The sequence below is a fragment of the Leopardus geoffroyi genome, chromosome B4, assembly GCF_018350155.1.
Source record: "Leopardus geoffroyi isolate Oge1 chromosome B4, O.geoffroyi_Oge1_pat1.0, whole genome shotgun sequence".
NCBI lineage: Eukaryota > Metazoa > Chordata > Mammalia > Carnivora > Felidae > Leopardus > Leopardus geoffroyi.
In genome coordinates this window covers 24,575,184-24,596,574 of record NC_059341.1, presented here as the reverse complement: position 1 = coordinate 24,596,574, position 21,391 = coordinate 24,575,184, and the positions used below count along the sequence as shown (strand labels likewise).

At 38.4% G+C, this 21,391-nt stretch overlaps 1 protein-coding gene across 2 annotated transcripts in view; it reads left to right on the top strand.

The window, feature by feature from the left end:
* The window catches only part of LOC123590956 (protein adenylyltransferase SelO-like), a 36,715-nt gene extending 17,741 nt beyond the window's left edge, over window positions 1-18,974 (top strand). The window contains exons 13-19 of one of the 2 annotated variants that reach the window (XM_045464639.1): window positions 3,708-3,752; window positions 3,849-3,930; window positions 4,021-4,113; window positions 6,553-6,632; window positions 7,415-7,458; window positions 15,275-15,354; window positions 18,735-18,974. In XM_045464639.1, coding sequence (XP_045320595.1) covers window positions 3,708-3,752; window positions 3,849-3,930; window positions 4,021-4,113; window positions 6,553-6,632; window positions 7,415-7,458; window positions 15,275-15,354; window positions 18,735-18,857 — 547 coding nt within the window. In that variant the 3' untranslated portion in view covers window positions 18,858-18,974. The remainder of the gene's footprint in view (window positions 1-3,707; window positions 3,753-3,848; window positions 3,931-4,020; window positions 4,114-6,552; window positions 6,633-7,414; window positions 7,459-15,274; window positions 15,355-18,734) is intronic. The other variant, XM_045464640.1, reaches the window with a different exon arrangement.
* The last annotated feature ends 2,417 nt before the right edge of the window (window positions 18,975-21,391 follow it).

The window sequence follows — 21,391 nt, the reverse complement described above, 5'->3', positions numbered from 1 at the left end:
GTTGTTTATGTGTTGACTTTCTTCCATCCATTTCTTTTTGTGCTTCTGGCACTCCATTATTTGTATGAATCCTCCATATATTCCCAATTCTTTTATTATTATTATTATTATTATTATTATTATTATTATTATTATTTTTACTTATGCTTTCCATTTCTTTGTATTTTTGCATAGTATTTTGTGGTATTTCTTCTAGTTGATTTTCTAGGCCAGAAAATCGAGTCTCAGGAGTATCTGTCTTCTCTCTCAATTCATCTACTGAATTTTGTAGTCTGAAACAATATTTTGTAGTTCTAGAATGCCTACTGAGGTATAGTTTGTTCTTGTTAAGTATCTTCTTCTTCTTATTATTATTTTCATATTGTTATCTGTCTTCAAGAGCAGTTCCATTTTACTAAGGGCCAACTGTTCTGTCGTTCCTTCGTTTTTCTTCTCTGCGGGTACCAGCCCACTTTGGTACTGTGTTACTTCCCTTTGCCTCTCTGTTGGGGCTCAGCTCCAGTTATGTGGTGATACACCCTTCATGTGCCAGCAGAGTACGCACAGGCAAGTTTTCAGCTTTCCACTGGGCCTCTGGTAGGCTGCCTCTCTGCTCCCATCTCTCTTCAGCACCAAGCTAGCATTCTCCCACCTTCTGGGGTAGACAGGTTTTAGCGGGTTTCCTGTAGGCTCGAAGAAGCCAGGGAGCCCACGAACTCTTTCCAGTAGCATATATACAGGTAGGGCCTGCTCTGCTCAGCCATGCTGTACCTCACGAGTGAGGGCCTGCAGTCCTGCCCAGACACTCCAGGCCCCAAGACTCTGTAGCCAGGGGAGAGAGGCTGAATTAAAGCAGGGAGGGGCAGGCACCAAAAATTCATTTGAACTGCCATCTTCCTTTGACATCTATCTCTGGTTTAGTCTTTGGGCTTGAATACTCTTAAAAGCGGTTCATTGTGGTTGGGGGGGGGTCTTCGTTAGAGTACACAGTCCTTCTCTTTCTCCACTTACTCCTATTTGGGGAAGGAAGGGTTAATGATCCATTTGATGAATATGGGAGAAGAAACTAAACTTGTGAGGCTCCTCCTACTAATACCTCTCTTTTTGGAAAGCTGTCAGTCCAGGGAAAGAGTACATTTTCTGCTTTTTTATATGAAAATTTTATAGGGGTGTGCCCAAGTCGGGGGGGAGGTCCATCGTTGTGACTGCTGTTTTAGTAACTGAGTGAGTAAAACTTTCTAATTTAGGCACAATTTGTTAACATGCCTATTTATCCACAGACTTAAGCCATATTCTCCAGACTAGCTTTTGTCAGTGATAAAGCTGAACTTTTAATCACAATCTGACCATTGTGTGATCTCTCATTCTGAATTTAGGCTGAAGAAAAAGTGGTACATGGTTGCCTTTTTAAACAACAGAGTAAATAATAAATAGGCAACTTATTATAAATAAGTAATATTTATACTTAGTTACTCGAAATATCTCCTGTATGTATATCAATAAGCATGAATAATAATCTAAGTATGTTAATAATTACAGAGACTGTTAAAACATTTCTTGATATAACCAGTGGACATTCAACTCCTTGAGGGCAGGATCACATTTTAATCATTTGTGTGTTTTTAATGTATTTGCTAGGAGATAGAGTATATTTACCTTCTCTCTCTCCTCTGTACTCCCCTAAGTCTAAAACTTACCATTTCCAGTACAACAAGATCACCAATGGATGGCAAACCATATAGTGATTTCATTAATCCTGGGTAGCAAAAAAATTGCTACAATAAAAGTTTTATATGCCATCTATGGTTTCCTTAATTAATATATTTTAAAAATGTATTGGTAATACATCACATAGTTCAAAATCAAAGCAACATAAGATGTTATTCATTGAACAGTCACTTTTGTCTCCATTAATTTTATATCCCCTTTGCCCTGCAGAGTCCATTTACTCATGAGACAAATACTTATTGAGGTGCCCGTCACCGTTCCAAGTGCCGGGGGGATAGCAGTAAATAAAACAGCACAATAATTGTGTCTTTGTGGTACTTCCTTCTGGTGGGGGAGACAGTCAAACAGAATAAATAGTTACACAGCCAATTAGAAAGGAGGTAAATAGTATGGAGAAAAATAAAGCAGGGGATAGGGAAGGGTTTGCAGTTTTAAAAGGATAATCAGCATCTCACTGAGCAAAGGCTTGAAGGAGTCACAGGAGCAAGCCACACAGATGCTTGGGGAAGGGTGCTCTGGACAAGGGACTAGCCTGTGCAGAGGCCATTAGTGGGTATATGTGGGGTGTTTAAGGGACAACAAGAAGGCCTCTATGGCTGCTTCAGAATGAGCAAGGGGAAGACTTGTATGGGGTGAGGTCAGTAAGGTAAAGAGAGTGGAGCTGCAGGAAGAGTTGAGCTTTTGTATAATTTAAAATACATTTAAGAATATTAAGAAATAGAGGCACCTGGGTGGCTCAGTTGGTTAAGCGACTGACTTGATTTCAGCCCGGGTCATGATCTCATGGTTTATGAGTTCGGGCCCTACATCCAGCTCCGCAGTGTGACAGTATGGAGTCTGCTTGGGATTCTCTCTTTCACTCTCTCTGCCGCCCCCCCCCCCCCACCCGCCCTGCACACTCACATGCTCTCTTTCATTCAAAATAAATAAACATTAAAAAAAAAAAAAAGATAAGCCCCTCTTTGGGCTCTGCACTGACAGCACAGAGTCTGCTTGGGATTCTTTCTCTCTCCCTTTCTCTCTCTCTCTCTCTCTGCCCCTCCTCCCCTGGTTCATGCACATGCACTCTCTTTCATCAAAATAAATAAACATTAAAAAAAAAATAGAAACTAGGGGCACCTGGGTGGCTTAGTTAGTTTCGTGTCTGACTTCGGCTCAGGACATGATCTAACAATTTGCAAGTTCGAGCCCCACACTGGGCTCTCCACTGTCAGTGCAGCGTCTGCTTTGGATCCTCTGTCCCCCATTCTCTCTGCCCCTGCCTTGCTTGCCTACTCTCTCTCTCTCAAAAATAAACAAACATTTAGGGGTGCCTGGGTGGCTCAGTCGGTTGGGCGGCCAACTTCGGCTCAGGTCATGATCTCACGGTCTGTGAGTTCGAGCCCCGCGTCGGGCTCTGTGCTGACAGCTCAGAGCCTGGAGCCTGTTTCAGATCCTGCGTCTCCCTCTCTCTCTGACCCTCCCCCATTCATGCTCTGTCTCTCTCTGTCTCAAAAATAAATAAACGTTAAAAGTTAAAAAAAAAAAAACATTTAAAAAGTTAAAAAAAAAGTAGAAACTTAATTTGTTTAAAGATGAGTTTAAGGGGGGGGGGATGCACCTGGGTGGCTCAGTCGGTTAAATGTCTAACTTGGGCTCAGGTCATGATTTCACAGTTTGTGAGTTTCAGCCCCACATTGGGCTCTGTGCTGACGGCTCAGAGCCTGGAGCCTGCTTCGGATTTGGATTCTGTGTCTCCCCTCCTCGTCTGTCTCTCTGCCCCTCCCCCACTTGTGCATGCTCCCTCTTTCTCTCTCTCTCAAAAATAAACTAACTTAAAAAAAAAGATGAGTTTAAGGTTAAGAATGCTTTAATCTTTATATTTTTATGAAATATGGGAATTGAGATTGGTAAATATAATAATTATATTTAATATATGAAAAGGTTCACTTTGTTCTGATAATTTAAGAATGTTAATTTTAAATAAAGATTTCATTGTCCTTCCTTTTTTCTTCCGGTAGAGCTGCTCAGATTCTTGAGGGGTATCCAGTTCTTTATTATACAAGGTTTGTCCTTTTGAATACAGATATTAAAGCATCCTGGTTGGTTTGGGGACAATTCTTAAAATAGTGAGTTGAATTGAAATAACATTTCTCTTTCAGATTTAGAGAATTGTTCAAAGCCAAATTGGGATTACTTGGGGAAACAAAGGGTGATGATGATTTAATTGCATTTTTCTTACATGTGAGTTTGTCATTTTATATCTTTTTTTCCTTTTATTTGAGTTACTATTCTTGAAGAATTGAGATTGATAAATATAATCATTTTCATTAGCTCATGGAAAAGACAGCAGCTGACTTTACAATGACATTTCGGCAGCTCAGCGAGATAACTCAAAGCCAGTTACAGGAGCTCAACATTCCCCAGGTAGTAATTTGCGACGTTTGTTTTTCTATTAATTCAGTATTCTTTAACAGATTTATTGAGGTATAATTTACATACCATGAAATTCCACTGGCCTGAAGTATATAATTCAATGGTTTTTTTAAAATTTATAGATCTATGCAGTTATCACAATTCTAGAACAATTCCATCACCCTAAAAGAGATCCTTCCTGCCCATTTGCAGTTAATCCCTGTTTCCACTCCTAGCCCCCAACCACCTACTAATTAATTTTGTGTCTCACGGTTTTCATTTTCTAGACATTTCCTATAGGTGGAGTCATACAGGATGTAGTCTTTTGCTTCTCCATTAGCCTAGTTCTGAGGTTCAGCCATGGTGTTATCTGTATCGGTAATTCTTTCCTCCTTGTTACTGAGCGGTGCTCTGCTGTATGGATATACCACCACTGGCTGATGCATTTACCAGTTGATGGACATTTGGGTTATTTCCACTTTTTGGTTACTGTGAGTAAATACTGATCTGAACATTCATGTACAAGTTTTGGTGTGAACATATGTTTTCATTTCTCTCGGATAGATCCTAGGAGTGGAATTGCTGGATTGTTTAGTAAAACGTATGTTTGATTCCTTAAGAAACTGCCAAATGGTCTCTAAAGTGGCAGGGGCTTAACTTAGTTTTAAAAATATGTGTTGCCTTTTTATTTCAACACAAACACATTGCATTTATGAAATATTATGGTACTACCAGAAGATTCTTACTTATAGATTTTTAGATACCTAGATCTATTTCTAAGGTCTATTAAAAAACATAATTCAGCTGTATAAATTTGAAGATCCAATGGGTTTTATTCAACAATTCATGAATGGGGCAGCAATCCACCTAGCAAATAGAAAGGAGCTCTGAGGAGCTGTACAAAATGGGGGACTTTTATAGGCAGAAGGGGACAGGGACAAGGAAAGAGCAGATTACGTCATCTTTTGGGAGGAAGGATGGTAGGGGTCTATCAGGTGGATTACCTCACTGCTGCTGACCCGGGAGTTCCAGCTGACCAGTTAAGATTACCTTCCTGGGGGAGGTTGAAACTGCAATTAGGTTAGGTATTAAGTTTTGGTTTGGTGATGTGGGCTTAGCACAAGTGACTCCATTTGGCCTGTTTCTTTTTTGAACAGGTTTAAGTATTTTATATTGTAATCACTGTTTATTATTGTTTTTGAGATTAAAATCCAGCCTTATTTTTTGAAATTTCAATCTCTTCATTATATTACATGACATTCTGTGCCTAGTTAATGTTACCTTTTTATAGCCTCACAATGCATTTATTTATTCAAGAAGCACTTATTGAGAACCCACTATTATTAAGAACTTACTCTGGGACAGGCATTATAGTAAATGCTTTACAAAGTAATGAAAAATTAATAATAACAACACTAATAGCTAACATTTATTGAGTGCTTATTATGTTTCAGGCACTATTCTAAGCATTTTATATGTATAATCTGTGCCATGACATATGGGCAGGTACCACTGTTATTTCTATTTTACTGGTAAAGAAACTGAGGCATGGAGAGGCTATGTAGTGCCAGCTCACACAATTAATAAGTGGCTGGCTGGGTTCAAACACTGGCAGCTTTCTCCAGAGCCCCTGTTCTTAACCTCTGGACTATCTGCATCTTTTTCCCATGAGCCCTTCACAGTAAGTAGCTCAATATAGTAATAAAAGTAAATTATTGTTAGCTTTCAGTTTATTTTCTGTCGATAGGTAAACATCAGGATCTGATTCTCATGTTTACTCATGCCCGATGAGGCCCCTTCATGCTATGGAGCTCTTAGCCCGTAGTTGTAGGGCTAGAATTTCGTGTTAGAGAATGCTTGGAGTAGTGAGGAACCCCTCTTTGGGCCTCCTCAATTTGCCCCACAAATTAAGTTTTTAAAAGTAAATTATACATTATTTAAAGGAAAGCTTTTGGTAATATCAGTATTCACGTGTAATCTCTGTAAGAACTTTGTTTTTTTTGTATCTTAAATCATGCCATTATATGGCTTTCCATGAATTAGAACTTTAGAGTTGAATGTTATATAAAGAGAAGGAAGGGCCGCCTGGGTGGCTCAGTCGGTTAAGTGTCTGACTCTTGATTTCTACTCAGGTCACCTTCTCACGGTTTGTGAGTTCAAGCCCCACATCAGGTTCTGTGTTGATAGCATGGAGCCTGCTTGGGATTCTCTCTCCCTCTCTCTGTGCCCCTCCCCTGCTCACATGTATTTTCCTCTAAAAATAAATAAACATTAAAAAACAAGAAAAAGAAAATATTATTCTTTTTTTAGTACTACTTCTACTTGAAATAGCATGTCTTAAAAAATCTGGATAAGTTATTATTAAGGAATATAATTTAAAGTAATATGAAGTTAAAATAAACTGAACCAATATTAATATACTAAGCAGCCTATTATTGTATTTTCATTTAGCAATTCTGGGCACTGAATATGATTTCCAAGCACAAGCTCTTTCCAGCCTGGGTATCCCAGTACCTGCTGAGACTGAAGAGGTAAGGCAATCTAACCATTTCCGAAAAAGCATGCAATGTTGTATTACTTTGCCAGAGTCAAGCCATCAAGCCTCTCTTTCTTTAATTCTCCAACATTTCCTTCTACTGCTGAGTACTTTGCACCTGCCTAGGCGTCCACAGCAACACCTCACCCAATGCAGAGAGCACCTGTCTGCTCACCCCAACTCTGATAACACTGTTCCCCAAGTTCCTTGGGAGCCCATGCCCTGAAGCTCTGGAGAAGAGCTTCTCAGGTTTCTATCCATGCCTGTTAGTTGTCACATCTTCTACACTAGTGACAAGTTACTTTGTTTCATAAATCACAGTGAATTACTTGGGAGTAAAGACATTGTAGGTAGTGGTCCCTGAACGGAGAGACGGGAAAACCACAGGAAGAAATAGCTTTTCCCAGTTTAATGGCGCCTGAAGCCTGTTTATAAAAACAACCATGATTAATCAAGAAAAAGCTAAATTATTTTCAGAAAACCATGTTTAAGATAAGGAAAAGTATCAGAAAATTTAGATTTTTAGACAAAACTATTTTTTAATTGGTAAAAATAAAAGACTTGGAATTACCTAAAATAATTAAACAAGGTAGTATTTTGTATATTATTTAATCAAACTCAGTATTTTCTATCTTCCTTTCAGACACTGATGCAATGTGATTTTTAAATGTTTTTTTTCCAATATTTGTCTGGTGAAATAATTCCCACCCTTTTGAAAAAAAGCTATGATATAAGGAGACAGTGGTTAATTTTGTCCTTTGTTTTATTCATTGTTAGTAACATGAATGATTCAGATTCTGAAAGAAGAAAAAGAATGACAAGTAAGTAAGCCTTTTGATTTTTCCAATTTTAAGGATTATCACATAAAAGCAACATTCTTTTGAAAGCTGGAAGTAATTACTTGAGGAACTGAGGGGTTGTTTTTGGTTTTGGTGTTGGTATTTTTGGCTTGTTGTTAACTAGGATAATTTTACTTGAGTGTATTTTAGTTGAGTTGAAGTGTCATCTATGAGCTTGCCTAATGACATTTCACACAGTATAATAGTTCTGCTTTTAATAAGTTTGCATACAGATGTTAAAATCATATAGTCCTTTTTAAAATTTTATTTGAGAGAGGCATATCATGCATGTGCTAGTGTGGGAAGGGCAGAGAGAGGGAGAGAGAGACACACACACAGACACAGACAGACAGACAGACAGAGATTCCCAAGCAGGCTCCATGCCCACAGTGCAGAGCCCAATGCAGAGCTCAATCCCAAGACCATGAGACCATGACCTGAGTCAAAATCAAGAGTTGGACGCTCAACCGACTGGGCCACCCAAGCGTTCCTAAAATAATATAGTCTTTTTTTAAAAATGTTTATTTATTTATTTATTTTTTTGAGAGAGAGACAGAGTGTGAACAGGGTAGGGGCAGAGAGAGAGGGAGTCACAGAATCTGAAGCAGGTTCTAGGCTCTGAGCTGTCAGCACAGAGCCCAAAGCAAGACTTGAACTCACAGACCTAGAGATCATGACCTGAGCTGAAGTTGGACGCTTAAGTGACTGAGCCATCTAGGTGCCCCAATAAGATATAGTCTTAAAAGATGGGGAGGGGGGCGCCTGGGTGGCGCAGTCGGTTAAGCGTCCGACTTCAGCCAGGTCACGATCTCGCGGTCCGTGAGTTCGAGCCCCGCGTCGGGCTCTGGGCTGATGGCTCAGAGCCTGGAGCCTGTTTCCAATTCTGTGCCTCCCTCTCTCTCTGCCCCTCCCCCGTTCATGCTCTGTCTCTCTCTGTCCCAAAAATAAAAAATAAGCGTTGAAAAAGAAAAAAAAAAAATTAAAAAAAAAAAAAAGATGGGGAGAGACAAGGTAGTTTGGGTTATGATGAAAGAAGGTGAGTTTGGGGATCTGGCAGATGAATCGCCTCTTGTGTCTTTTTAGCTGTATGATCTGAAAGATACTTAACTCTCTGATTTTAAAAGTCCTTAGTTGTTGTATAATGGGGATATTTTGCAGGGATGTAGTATTGGAGTGTAATAATATATGTAAGGTATCTAGTCACAGTGCCGGGGCCATAATACACATCCAGTAAATGATAGCTCTGAAAATAAATCATCTCTAATACTGATTTCAGTTTACCATGTGACTTCACGGTTGGTTTGGTGAAGAAAACAATGGAAGTTAGTTATTTTTGCGGTATGGAGTCTAACAAGATCAAAGAAGTTAAGCTGAGTGCCTGAGCACTCCTGCCTCACTTAGGACTTGTATAGAGAGCTAGTGTGTGTCATCAGGGTGGCCAATTCATGTGAATGAAATAATGATGATGCTCACATTCCATGTGAGGTTAGGGAATGAGATTGCTTCTTGAACTCAAGACCTTATTGTAGAAATAAAACCAAGTTTAGTTTTTACAGAGAAGTGAGTGATCTATTTGAGGCCCAGCATGGATTTAGTTTCCACTTCTGTCCACTGCTGCTTTTGTACAGAATTTATAAGCCAGCTCAGAATATGGACAGTCAGCAGTCAAGAGAAAGAAGAAATTGAAAGAATAACATGTGGTGGAAGTCTTTAGTATTTGGATTTGTTTGGTTATGACAGGATGGATGAGATGATAAAATGAAAGAAATTTCAGTGAAGTCAAGGCTGCAGCTTTGAGTTATGTTAGAGAAACAGTAAGTGCTGAACAGTGGGCTCTCAAGGAAGGGAAAAAGATAAATTTTCACAAAGAGCAAAGGCATGATAAAAGTTCATAATGATAGCTCAGTTATGTTTTTAAAGGCATACTTCCACATGTTATTATTATATGCTTAACTGATATGAAAATGCAAATATATAAGAAATTGATTGCACAAATTCATGCAACAATGTGTATCAGGGATGTGGAATTAAAGAATTGTATAGATGTGAAGAAATAAAACATCTAAGAATAGTGTCCTGTGTAGTGAAGTCCAATTCTTCATTTCCCTTAGGGAGTCTTCATTCCTATGTATGGTCTTGACCTGAATTTATTTTCCTCAGAGAGATAGCATGGCACGGGCTCCAGAGGTGGGCCTGCTGTGCCCGAGCTCTGGTTTGGCCATTTATTTCCTACATGTTATTAAGCAAGTCATTTGATTCCTTCATCCCTCCTTTTCTCTTTCTGGTGTGTCTATATACTTTTTGGGGGCCTTACTGAGGTATCATTTACATAAAATTCACTCATTTTAAGTGTACCGTGATTTTTTTAGATTAAATTTAAAAAATTGTGCAACTCTACCAGGTATTTATCCAAGGGATACAGGTATGCTGTTTCAAAGGGGCACATGCACCCCAATATTTATAGCAGCACTATCGACAATAGCCAAAGTATGGAAAGAGCCCAAATGTCCATCAACAGATGAATGGATAAAGAAGATGTGGTATATATATGTACAATGGAGTATTATTTGGCAATCAAAAAGAGTGAAATCTTGTCATTTGCAACAATGTGGATGGAACTAGAGGGTATTATGCTAAGTGAAATTAGTTGGAGAAAGACAAATATCATGAGTTCACTCATATGAGGACTTTAAGATACAAAACAGATGAACATAGGGAAGGGACGGAAAAATAATATAAAAACAGGGAGGGGGACGGGACACCTGTGTGGCTGAGTCAGTTAAGCATCCGACTTGAGCTCAGGTCGTGATCTCACGGTTTATGGGTTCAAGCCCCACGTCAGGCTCTGTGCTGACAGCTCAGAGCCTGAAGCCTGCTTTGGATTCTAATGTCTCCCTCTCTCTGCCCCTCCCCTTCTCACACTCTGTATGTCTCTCTCTCAAAAATCAACATTAAAAAAAAAAATTAAAAAGAAAACAGGCAGGGGTCAAAACATAAGAGACTCTTAAATATAAAGAACAAACAGAGGGCTGCTGGAGGGGTTGTGGGAAGGGGGATGGGCTAAATGGGTAAGGAGCATTAAGGAATCTACTCCTGAAATCATTGTTGCACCATATGCTAACTAACTTGGATGTAAGTTAAAAAATAAATAAATAATTAATTAAAAAAATTGTGCAACCGTGACCATCCAGTTTTAAAACATTTCTATCTAGTTGACCCCTCTTTTGTTTTCTCACCTATAAAGTGCATTTACATCATAGGGTGTTGCACAAATTCAGGGAGATAGTAGTTGGCACATAATAAGTACTCGATAAGCATCAGCTATAATACTAGTATAGAGTACATTAATTATCTTTGTCACAGGGTTGTTGGGAAGACTGGGATGACTTAATGTTTTCTAGAAACCAAAAGACTAAAAATATATTGCTGTTATATATTGTTTCAAAACATTAAAAAAATTAATAGTAGATTAGGGGAAGGTTTGCTTTAAAATTTTTTTGTAGATGCTCCAAATTGCGAGCAATGGGAACATCAAAGATGAGTGTTTTATTTAAAAAATTAAAAAAAAATTTTTTAATGTGTATTTTTGGGAGAGAGAGAGAGAAAGAGAGAGTGAGCGAGTGAGCAGGGGAGGGGCAGAGAGAAAGGGAGACACAGAATCCGAAGCAAGCTCCAGGCTCTGAGCTGTCAGCATAGAGCCCGATGCAGGGCTTGAACTCATGAACCACGATATCATGACCTGAGGTGAAGTCGGACGCTTAACCAACTGAGCCACCCAGGCGTCCCTAAAGAATAGTGTTTTAAAGGTCTTGGAATTTTTTTTTTTTTAATTCTGCAAGACTGGGGCGCCTGGGTGGCGCAGTCGGTTAAGCGTCCGACTTCAGCCAGGTCACGATCTCGCGGTCCATGAGTTCGAGCCCCGCGTCGGGTCTGGGCTGATGGCTCAGAGCCTGGAGCCTGTTTCCGATTCTGTGTCTCCCTCTCTCTCTGCCCCTCCCCCGTTCATGCTCTGTCTCTCTCTGTCCCAAAAAATAAATAAACGTTGAAAAAAAAATTTAATTCTGCAAGATTTATTATTTTTAAACCTCCAAATAACTCTATGATCCTAAGCCACCAGAGGACATTGATCTCTTCTCTTTTATGTCACACTGTGCCCACACAGCCCAGCTCATATTAAAACTTTAATAAATGCTTTTGATGACTGTCCTTACTATGCATCTAGGCAAGCCATTATAGCTCCAGCATTATACAAGTGGGTTTCTGAAATAAAACTACCTTGGTTGTAATTCTGAAAATGCATCAGTGTAATTCTGCTTTCTTTGTGCCTAGTAGTGAATTTGTGGCACAGGCTCAGAAGAATCTTTATTTGTCCTTAGAACACAGCTATTGTAGAGCTCAAGGCCAACTATGTTGAAATCCTGGGTTTGAGCCTCATTATAAAATATAACTGTAGGCCTAGTCCACAGGTATAAATGTAAATTGTGGCCTCAAGTAAATATTTTAGACCTGACCTTTTGTAGATACTAGGATAAAGAAAAAATTCCTTCTTCATTCTTCTTCCTGGACATTAAAAAAAACAGAGATGGGGTGCCTGGGTGGCTCAGTCAGTTGAGCATCCAACTCTTGATTTTGGCTCAGGTCATGATCCTGGGGTTGTGGGACTGAGCCTTGTGTCAGGCTCTGCACTGAGTGTGGAGCCTGCTTAAGATTCTCTCTCTCTATTTTTCTCTCTCTGCCCCTCTTCCCTGCATGCACATACTTTATTTCTCTCTCTCAAAAAAAAGAAAGAACAATGGAAGATGCTATATTTGAAATAATTTGTCTTTTAACTTATGTTAATAACTAACAATTATGAGGATAAGATTTATTTTTATTTTTATTGAACTAGATAAATGATAGAGTTGCCATTTCCCCGTTTCATTGCCAGCCTGTTAGAGATTAGTTGAGCTTAATAATTTGAAGTGCTCAGTGTTTTATGGACGTTGAGTCTTTCTGATATACTGATCTTTTCCAATTGAGGGTAGCAATGGCATGCTTTCTTTGTATTATGATGTACTCAGTAAAACATAGCCTTAACTCTCTTGACAGCTAAATTTACCTTTTCAGAAAGATATACTAAGTCCCTCTTATATTCCCTTTTTTTGCACCATCTCATTGTTTAAAGATGAGACTTCAAACATGAATTTGAGTCCTGCCCTTGCGTAGTCAACACTCTAGTGGATCAGGGATTATCACATTATATGTAGCTCTGGCTGGGCTTGTGTGTGGACATAATCCTCATTAACCCACTGCTTAACACTTTATTGCCAAAAGAAAGAACCTACCAACAGAAAGTTCCCAACTAGATAAAAATGTACAGAATTAGATAACTCCTCAAAGAATCTTATAAACATCTATAATTATCTGATTTTCAAGTAGTTTACATATTTGTAACTTGGTCCAAAGCACTTCTGCTTGTAGCTGAAATTCCCAGTATGTTTTAATAGTATTTTACTGTCAGGTTTCTATGACATGTGTGTCAAATTTGCCAAACTTAAAATTTTTTTTAATGTTTATTTATTTTTGAGAGAGACAGAGACAGAATGTGAGTGGGTTAGGGGCAGAGAGAGAGGGAGACACAGAATCCGAAGCAGGCTCCAGGGTCTGAGCTGTTGCACAGAGCCTGATGCGGGGCTTGAACTCTCAAGCTGTGAGATCATGATCTGAGCTGAAGTTGGACGCTCAACCGACTGAGCCACCCACGCACCCCAGATTTGTCAAGCTTTTAATTGGAAGCTTCCTCTCTCCCTCTGCCTAAGCTAAGCACTTCCACAACATCCCTTGCACATTAGTTTTCTTTTTGTTTAAAGACTGTACATATTTTTGTGTACACGTTTTTATTTTAAAGGAGTTCTGTATGAATTCTTTAAAATTGAAAAATACCTAGGTGGCTCAGTTGGTTAAGTGGCCGACATCGGTTCAGGTCATGATCTCATGGTTCGGGAGTCTGAGCCCTGCGTTGGGCTCTGTGCTGACAGCTCAGAGCCTGGAGCCTGTCTCAGATTCTGTGTCTCCCCCTCTCTCTGCCCTTCCCTCCCCTGCTCACTCTCTCTCTCTCTCTCTCTCTCTCTCTGTTGCTCGCAAAAATAAAACATTAAAATTGAGAAATGCAGAAAGACTAAAAAAAGATCCCCTGTATTTGTAAACATAGTTACTATTTACTTTTTTTTTTTTTTTTACTTTTTTTTTTTTTCAACGTTTATTTATTTTTGGGACAGAGAGAGACAGAGCATGAACGGGGGAGGGGCAGAGAGAGAGGGAGACACAGAATCGGAAACAGGCTCCAGGCTCTGAGCCATCAGCCCAGAGCCTGACGCGGGGCTCGAACTCACGGACCGCGAGATCGTGACCTGACCTGGCTGAAGTCGGACGCTTAACCAACTGCGCCACCCAGGCGCCCCACTATTTACTTTTTGATGTATTTACTTCTAGTCTTTTTCATGTGTATTGATTAGGAGAAATATGTGATGGTAATCATACTATGGTATAATTTTATATATATATATATATATATATATATATATATATTTTTTTTTTTTTTTTTTTTTTTTACCAAGAATAAATAAGGCATTTTTCCTTACTACTCCATTCTTTATAATGTAACATTTTTAATGGCTGGATAATATTTCTTAGGAAGGGTATACAGTGTTTTACTTAACTATTCCCCTAATATTAAGTATTTAAATTGTTTCTGGTTTTCTTTAATGTAAATAATACTTTTTAAGTTCTAATTTGTTTTCATAGACTACATTCCTAGAGAATTGCTGGGTCACAAGGCACTTATATTATTAGATTATCCGTCATATCATGGCAGATCTTTAAAACCAAGTTGAAAGGGAATTTGTATGTTTCCACCATTCAAGTAGTTTGGAAAACTGTTGAGAATCACAAAATTGTAATTTCTGGAGTCTGCTCGGAATTTCTGTTGTGCCAGTGGGGATAAGCATCCTCCCTCTCCACTCAGTTGATAAATTGTTTTGGAAAAAGCTCATCTCCAATAAAGACATAGTTTCTGGAATTTTTTAAATGTGCCATTATACTACCTTTAATATGAAAAAATGTGTGGTTACTATCAAAAATGTAAATTTATAAGGAATTTTGCCTTCCTGTAACCCTTCATGCTTGCTCTTGGCAGCATGAACATTAAGCAGTCCCACTAAGTCAGACCTTAATTCTGAGCTTGAGGATGTTAAAAGTAGCAACTTCTCCTCCCCCACCTCCACTCAGGCTGTGGGGCCTAATGCAGATGCATTCACTACTTTCTCCAGCCTTAGAAAATGCTTAGTGAGGGGCGCCTAAATCGGTTAAGTGTGTGACTCTTGGTTTTGGCTCAGGTCATGTTCTCAGGGTTGTAGGAAGCAGCCTGATCCTACAGAGCCTGATTGGGATGCTCTCTCTCTGTCCCTCTCTCTCTGTCCCTCCCCCACTCGCTCTCAAAATAAATAAACGTTAAAAAAAAAAAAAGCAAATACTTAGTGAACTGAATATGGTGCAAAAACCCCAAAGTAATGATGAACCACTGAAGAGAAAAACCAAACCCAGTACTGATCATAGCACTCAAAAAAGTGTTTTCTGTACCATAAGATAATAGACACTGTACATTGTTTATAAACAATCAGAATTGACTGATGCTGATCTTTGCTTCTCATTTGTGCCTTCCAGCAAAGTTCTTAAAGCTTATCTAATTTTGGGGGAGATTTCATATTGCCTTTGCGGACTTAGTAATTTATTGTTCCAAAACACACTTTTCCCTCTGAAGCTGTTAATCCTAGGTATGTGCTGAGGAACTGGATGGCAGAATCCGCAGTGCGAAAAGCAGAAAGGAATGATTTTTCAGAGGTATGGTGTGTGAGTCTCCTGGGTTTATATTTATTAATTTTAAGTGTATCATATTTTAAGCACACTTACTTTGTTTGCAGACACGTGAAACTAGACCACTGCCAGTGCCAGCTTTTCCTTCTTGTTGCCTGGTCTCTCTTTATCAGTAAATCATTGTTTCATTTTTTTAAAAGAAAAAAATTTAAATGAAAAAAAATCCATTCTTTAATGGATTTAAAATTTTAAAGATTCATTTATATCATAAATCTATATTACTTAAACTTCTGAGGGTTTGATGCTCCTGCTTCTTGTTTATGTTTTGGAGTTTTGGATTTCAATCTGTGGAATCCAGTGAAGCCTGATTTAAGGGTGCATCTCCCCAGAGGGAATTACTTTTGCTTCTACCGGGTGTCCAACGCACTAGCAATGTGGGTCCACTTAAATTCATACTGACAACAGTGAAGATAAATGAACTGGGTCTACGTGCATCTGCATGGATGAATCCCACATGTAATGTTAAGCAAAACAAGCAAGGGGCAAAGGAATATATACCACATGCTTATTACCACTTAAATACAGTGTAAAACATGCAAAATTGTATGTCACTTAGGGATGCATGTGTGTATAACAAAAGTAACAAAATGAATAAAGATGATAAATATCATTTTTGGACTGTGGTTACTTGGAGGCAAGGAAGAAATTTGCATTAGGGAAGGAGACTCCTATTGGGCTCCAGTCATATTGGAAGTATTTGATTTCTAAAGCTGAGTAGAGGATATACAAGTGTTCATTGTATTGTTCTGCATACTTTCTTGTATGCTTCAAATACTTCACAGTTATTTAAAATGCAATGTACATAATTATTTTTTTTTTTAGAAGAGGAACAGTCTTGGGGCGTCTGGGTGGTTCAGTCAGTTGAGCATCCGACTTCAGCTCAGGTTGTGATCTTGCAGTTCATGTGTTCGAACCCTGCATTGGGCTCTGTGCTGACAGCTCAGAGCCTGGAGCCTGCTTTGGATTCTGTGTCTCCCTCTCTCTCTACCCCTCCCCTGCTTGCACTCTCTCTCTCTCTCTCTAAAAAATAAAATAAACATTTAAAAAAGTTAAAAAAAAAAGGGGGGGGATGGCCTTGGTGTTCATGCTGTCACTCTGTGCTGCACTGGAGTAGGTGTTATGGATGCTCCTGCCTTCTTTCCCTCAGAATCATTCTCTCCACAGAGTGTGCATGGTCACTACCAACTGATCAGGGCTGGCCTGAGAAACTATTTTTGCTATTTCTAATTTGGAACTTGCATTAACTTTATATTTCAGTAGTTCAATTAGCTTGACAAATCTAGGTTTTCATTTTAGAAAATATTTTAAAATATTTTTTTTTCAATGATTGTTTTTGAGAGAGAGAGAGCGCGAGCGGGGAAGGGGCAGAGAGAAAGGGAGACGCAGAATCTGAAGCAGGCTCCAGGCTCTGAGCCATCCGCACAGAGCCCCACTCAGCTCAGAAAGATGGACGACAGGGGGCGCCTGGGTGGCTCAGTTGGTTGAGGGGCCAACTCTTGATTTCAGCTCAGGTTATGATGTCACGATTCATGAGATGGAGCCCCATGTGGGGCTCTGCGTTGACAGCATGGAGCCTGCTTGGGATTCTCTCTCTCCCTCTCTTTCTCCCCCTCCCCCACTCATGTGCACACTCTCTCTCTACCTGTCTCAATATAAATAAATAAACATTAAAGAAAAAAACTAACTAAATAAAAAGATGACAGAAATGGCTTACCAGCAGGGCAGCATCGGCTCCTCATTTGCAGGAGTTCAGTCCATGCCAGTAGCCCGGCACGGCAGTGAAGCTCAGGTGTGCACAGACGAGGTCCACACTGGGAAGACGCAGGGATAGCTCTGGCTTAAAAGCTTCATGCTCCATAGAAACCAGTATCTCTTGTAACAACTGCATAGGCATAGTCTCCAGTGTCCCCATGAGCGGCCTGCCTTATACCGAGTCACCACACTAGAGAAAGCCCAAAACACGCTGTCAGGCATTTACAGTTCTCCCATCCAGATGCTACTTGTCAGTCATAAGCAATGTTATATGGTGACATAGTTGTCATACCACCTCATCAAGTTACCAGGGGAACAGAGCCAGACAGTTAATTCAGGGTTAAATTCTCATGCAGGAAAGGAAAAAGATTTTGTTAAACCTTTATATGGGTAACCGTTTACACACACAACTTGTGTTTACCTGTTTGCATCAAACACACTTCTTGAGAATCTACTCTGTGCAAGGTGCGGTGAAGAAGTATAAAGATGTATTCAGGGAGATTTTTAGCCAGCAAGTGAGAGTAGAATAGGCATAAATAAGACTAACTTTGGTAAAAGTGTATGTATAGAAAGAACCCTGGGGGAAGTTGAGAGGGGCTCTAAAAGCACCATATTGATGATGATGCTGTCTTCCTATTAAATATTAGTAATACAGTAATACCCTCTATTCGACCTCTTGGTACTTTCTTAGTATAGACAATCATGCACCTTTTTCTATCAATAGATCTAAGCATTCCTTTATTAACACCCAAGGAAATGATATGCACCAAAAATACCAAAGGAAATGCACCAAAAATATATTTTAACTGAAGTATGGTTGACATATATCATTATATTACTTTCAGGTGTACGACATGATGATTCAATATTTGTATATACTGTAAAATGATGACCACAGTAAGTCCAGTTAACATCCATCACCATACATAGTTACACATTTTTTTTCCTCGTGATGAAGTCTTTTCCAATCTACTCTCTTAGCAACTGCTATACTGCATTATTGTTAACTTTAGTCACCATGCTATACATTACATCTCAACAATTTATTTATTTCATAACTGGATGAAAAGAAACATTTAAATCCTAGACTTATTGTTGAAAGAGGTGTGTTTTTTGATGCCTCAGTTTATTACCCTGGGTCAAAGTGCAAATGAGGAAGTGGCATGAGTTGGAATCCATGTCCTTGCTTTGGAAAGACTGCAAACCACTGACATTATTTTCTTCTTGTAAATATTTTAGAAAATTATAATTCTCTTAATTCTGTGAAAGAATTGCTGAATTATCAGGATATATGTATGTATGTGTATATGTGTGTATATGTGTGTGTATATATATATATGTATATATATATATATAGTCTTTTTGAGAGGGTACATATTTGTTCTCCTGTTTTAACACAAAACTAGTACTTAAAGGAACTTTCTGTGGAATGACAGAAATTTTAAGTAACAAGTATAGTTGAAATTTTAATACAACATACAGCGTTTAAACATTTTTAAAGAAATTTCAATTTAACCTTGTCATTCTGGGAATTTAGAAAATTGATAGGTCCTGAGGAAGAAAATGTGCATCTATGTGCTTCAATTGTTTGCCAGGTCCATCTTCTCCAGCGTGTTCTTCAGCATCCTTTCCAGAAGCATTCTGCAGCTGAAAAAGCAGGTTATTCCTCACCTACTCCTTCTTGGGCCAAGGACCTCAAAGTTAGCTGCTCATCTTGATTTAGGTTAAAGAAATGAAGGCATACTTTTGTCATTGAACTCAACATAGAATCATCCATTTGATAAAATCTTTAAAAAATGTTTTTTAAACGTTTTTATTTATTTTTGAAGGAGAGAGAGAGAGAGAGAGAGCATGAGCAGGGGAGGAGCAGAGAGAGAGGGAGACAGAATTCGAAGCAGGCTCTAAGCTTTCAGCACACAGCCTGATGCGGGACTCGAACTCACAAACTGTGAGATCATGACCTGAGCTGAGGTGGGACGCTTAACCGACTGAGCCACCTGGGTGCCCCACCATTTGATAAATTCTTAATGACCATCTACATTTTGATGACAGTCTCACATTTCATAAAAAGGATTATGTATGCAATTTTTTTTTTTTTTTTTTTTTTTTTACCAAATAAACTGGACCTATTCTTTGGAACATCTTTGTGATCATTTTTGTTCTAATCAATAACTTTACTGGAATAATAAAATATGGTAATCCATATGAGTTATGCTCAATAACTAAAAAATCTTATGGCAATCTTTTAATGATTTTATGAGTATTCATCTAAAACATACTATGTACCCAGCATTGTGGGGCACATCAGATAAGTAACATAGTTTAACTGCTCTCCTAGAGCTTTTTCATATATGATGGTAAATTTCAAACATTAACCAAAGTAAAGAGAATAGTTTAATGAATCTGATTTACCAACCAGCTTCTTAATTAGGCATCAATGCCTGATCAATGTTATTTCGTCTTCATCCCTACACACTTCCCCTCATTCCTAGTTATTGCTTTTAATTGAGATGTAATTTTTATATCCCCATGTATTTTTAATAAGTTCCCAACTGTGTTTCATTTAATTTACAAATATTTCTGTATGCATCTCCAGATGTTAATGATTTAAAACGCATACAGTACCATTATCACCTTAACACAAATTAACAACTCCCTAATGCATCAAATCAAATAACTAGTTTTTGGATTTTTATAAGTTATTTTCACCACTATTATTATGTTATAGTTGTTTTTTTGAACTGGGATCTAAGTAAGGAGTATACATTCAAATTAGATGACAAAATCTCTTGAGTTTCTTTTGATATCTTCAAGTACAGACACCTACATATATTTTTTTCCCTTTCAGTTTTTTGTTTTGTTTTGAAGAAAGCAGATAATTTATTCTGTAGTGTGTCCCAGAGCCTGCATTTTGCTAACTGCGTCTCTGAGGTATTGTTTAACTTGTTGCTCTGTCCCCCTATATTTCTATAAAGCTTCAATTTATTTGAAGAAATACTTGCTATCAGAAGACAAGTGTTGTACCCTTCCACCAAGAAGTACATATTGGCTGTCTCTTTTTGTGATATCAATAGCCACTGACAATCATCACTTAGACCCAATGACTCAGTAAGTTGCAAAACAATAATATAGTCATATCATTCATTTGTCAGCTGGAATCCTATAACAGAAAACTTTCTATCACTATTATTTACTTATCCTGAGGTTCAGAAAGCCAAAGAGTTGGTTCCCAAGCATGTTCCAAAGACAACCAGTGGGCTTGTTGTTTTAAGTTATCATTATGAATTCTTGAATTAAAGCATATTTTATGTTTTACACTATTGCAATTATTCTTACTGATGTATAAATTTTCCCATATATGGCCAATGAGGTTTTATTCATAGTGTCTCTCTGTGTGCATGATCCTAGAAGTTTTTGATAGCTTCTTTGTTTTCTGGTGTGGTAAGTTCCATCCTGTTTGTGTGTTTCTTGCCTTACCCCCAGAACCAGTCATTTTTCTAAGGAGGCCCCATTCAGGGAAATGATATTTAGAGATTGCAGTTTGGACGCTTAATGCTTTGTGAATATTTGAAACTCTTTTCAAAGCTTGTTAAATTACAGCAAACATCTGAGTTGTAAACTTTCTTTTCTAAAATTAAATGACATGAACTAAGAACACAAAAAACCAAAAATAGCAAAAAGATACATTATTAAAACTAGAGAAAAGTCTGTGGGGTGCCTTGGTGGCTCAGTCGGTTACGTGGCCGACTTCAGCTCAGGTCATGATCTCACTGTCCGTGAGTTTGGACCCTGCGTCGGGCTCTGTGCTGGCAGCTCAGAGCCTGAAGCCTGCTTGGGATTCTGTGTCTCCCTCTCTTTCTGCCCCTCCCCTGCTCGCTCTCTGTCTCTCTCAAAAATGAACATTAAAAAATTAAAAAAATATAACTAAAGAAAACCTCACAAAATTTTAAGGTGACTTATTTAATTGTCAAAGTAACACTTGCTCATGCCAACTAATACATGCTCATGTAAAAAATTTAAATAAAGAAGTATATTGAATAAATGTGGAAGTCTTCCTTCATACTCAACTTCCTCCTCTTTCCTATACCCATTCTCTGTCCCAGATATAAATATGCTTTATGAGTCTTGTATCTTTCAGATTTCTGCCGTACATTTACATACCTATCTAAAAACATACATATATAAGTGCACAGGTTTATGTGACTAGGGGCACACTTGACATATTATTTTGTAAACTGGCTTTTATTTAGTT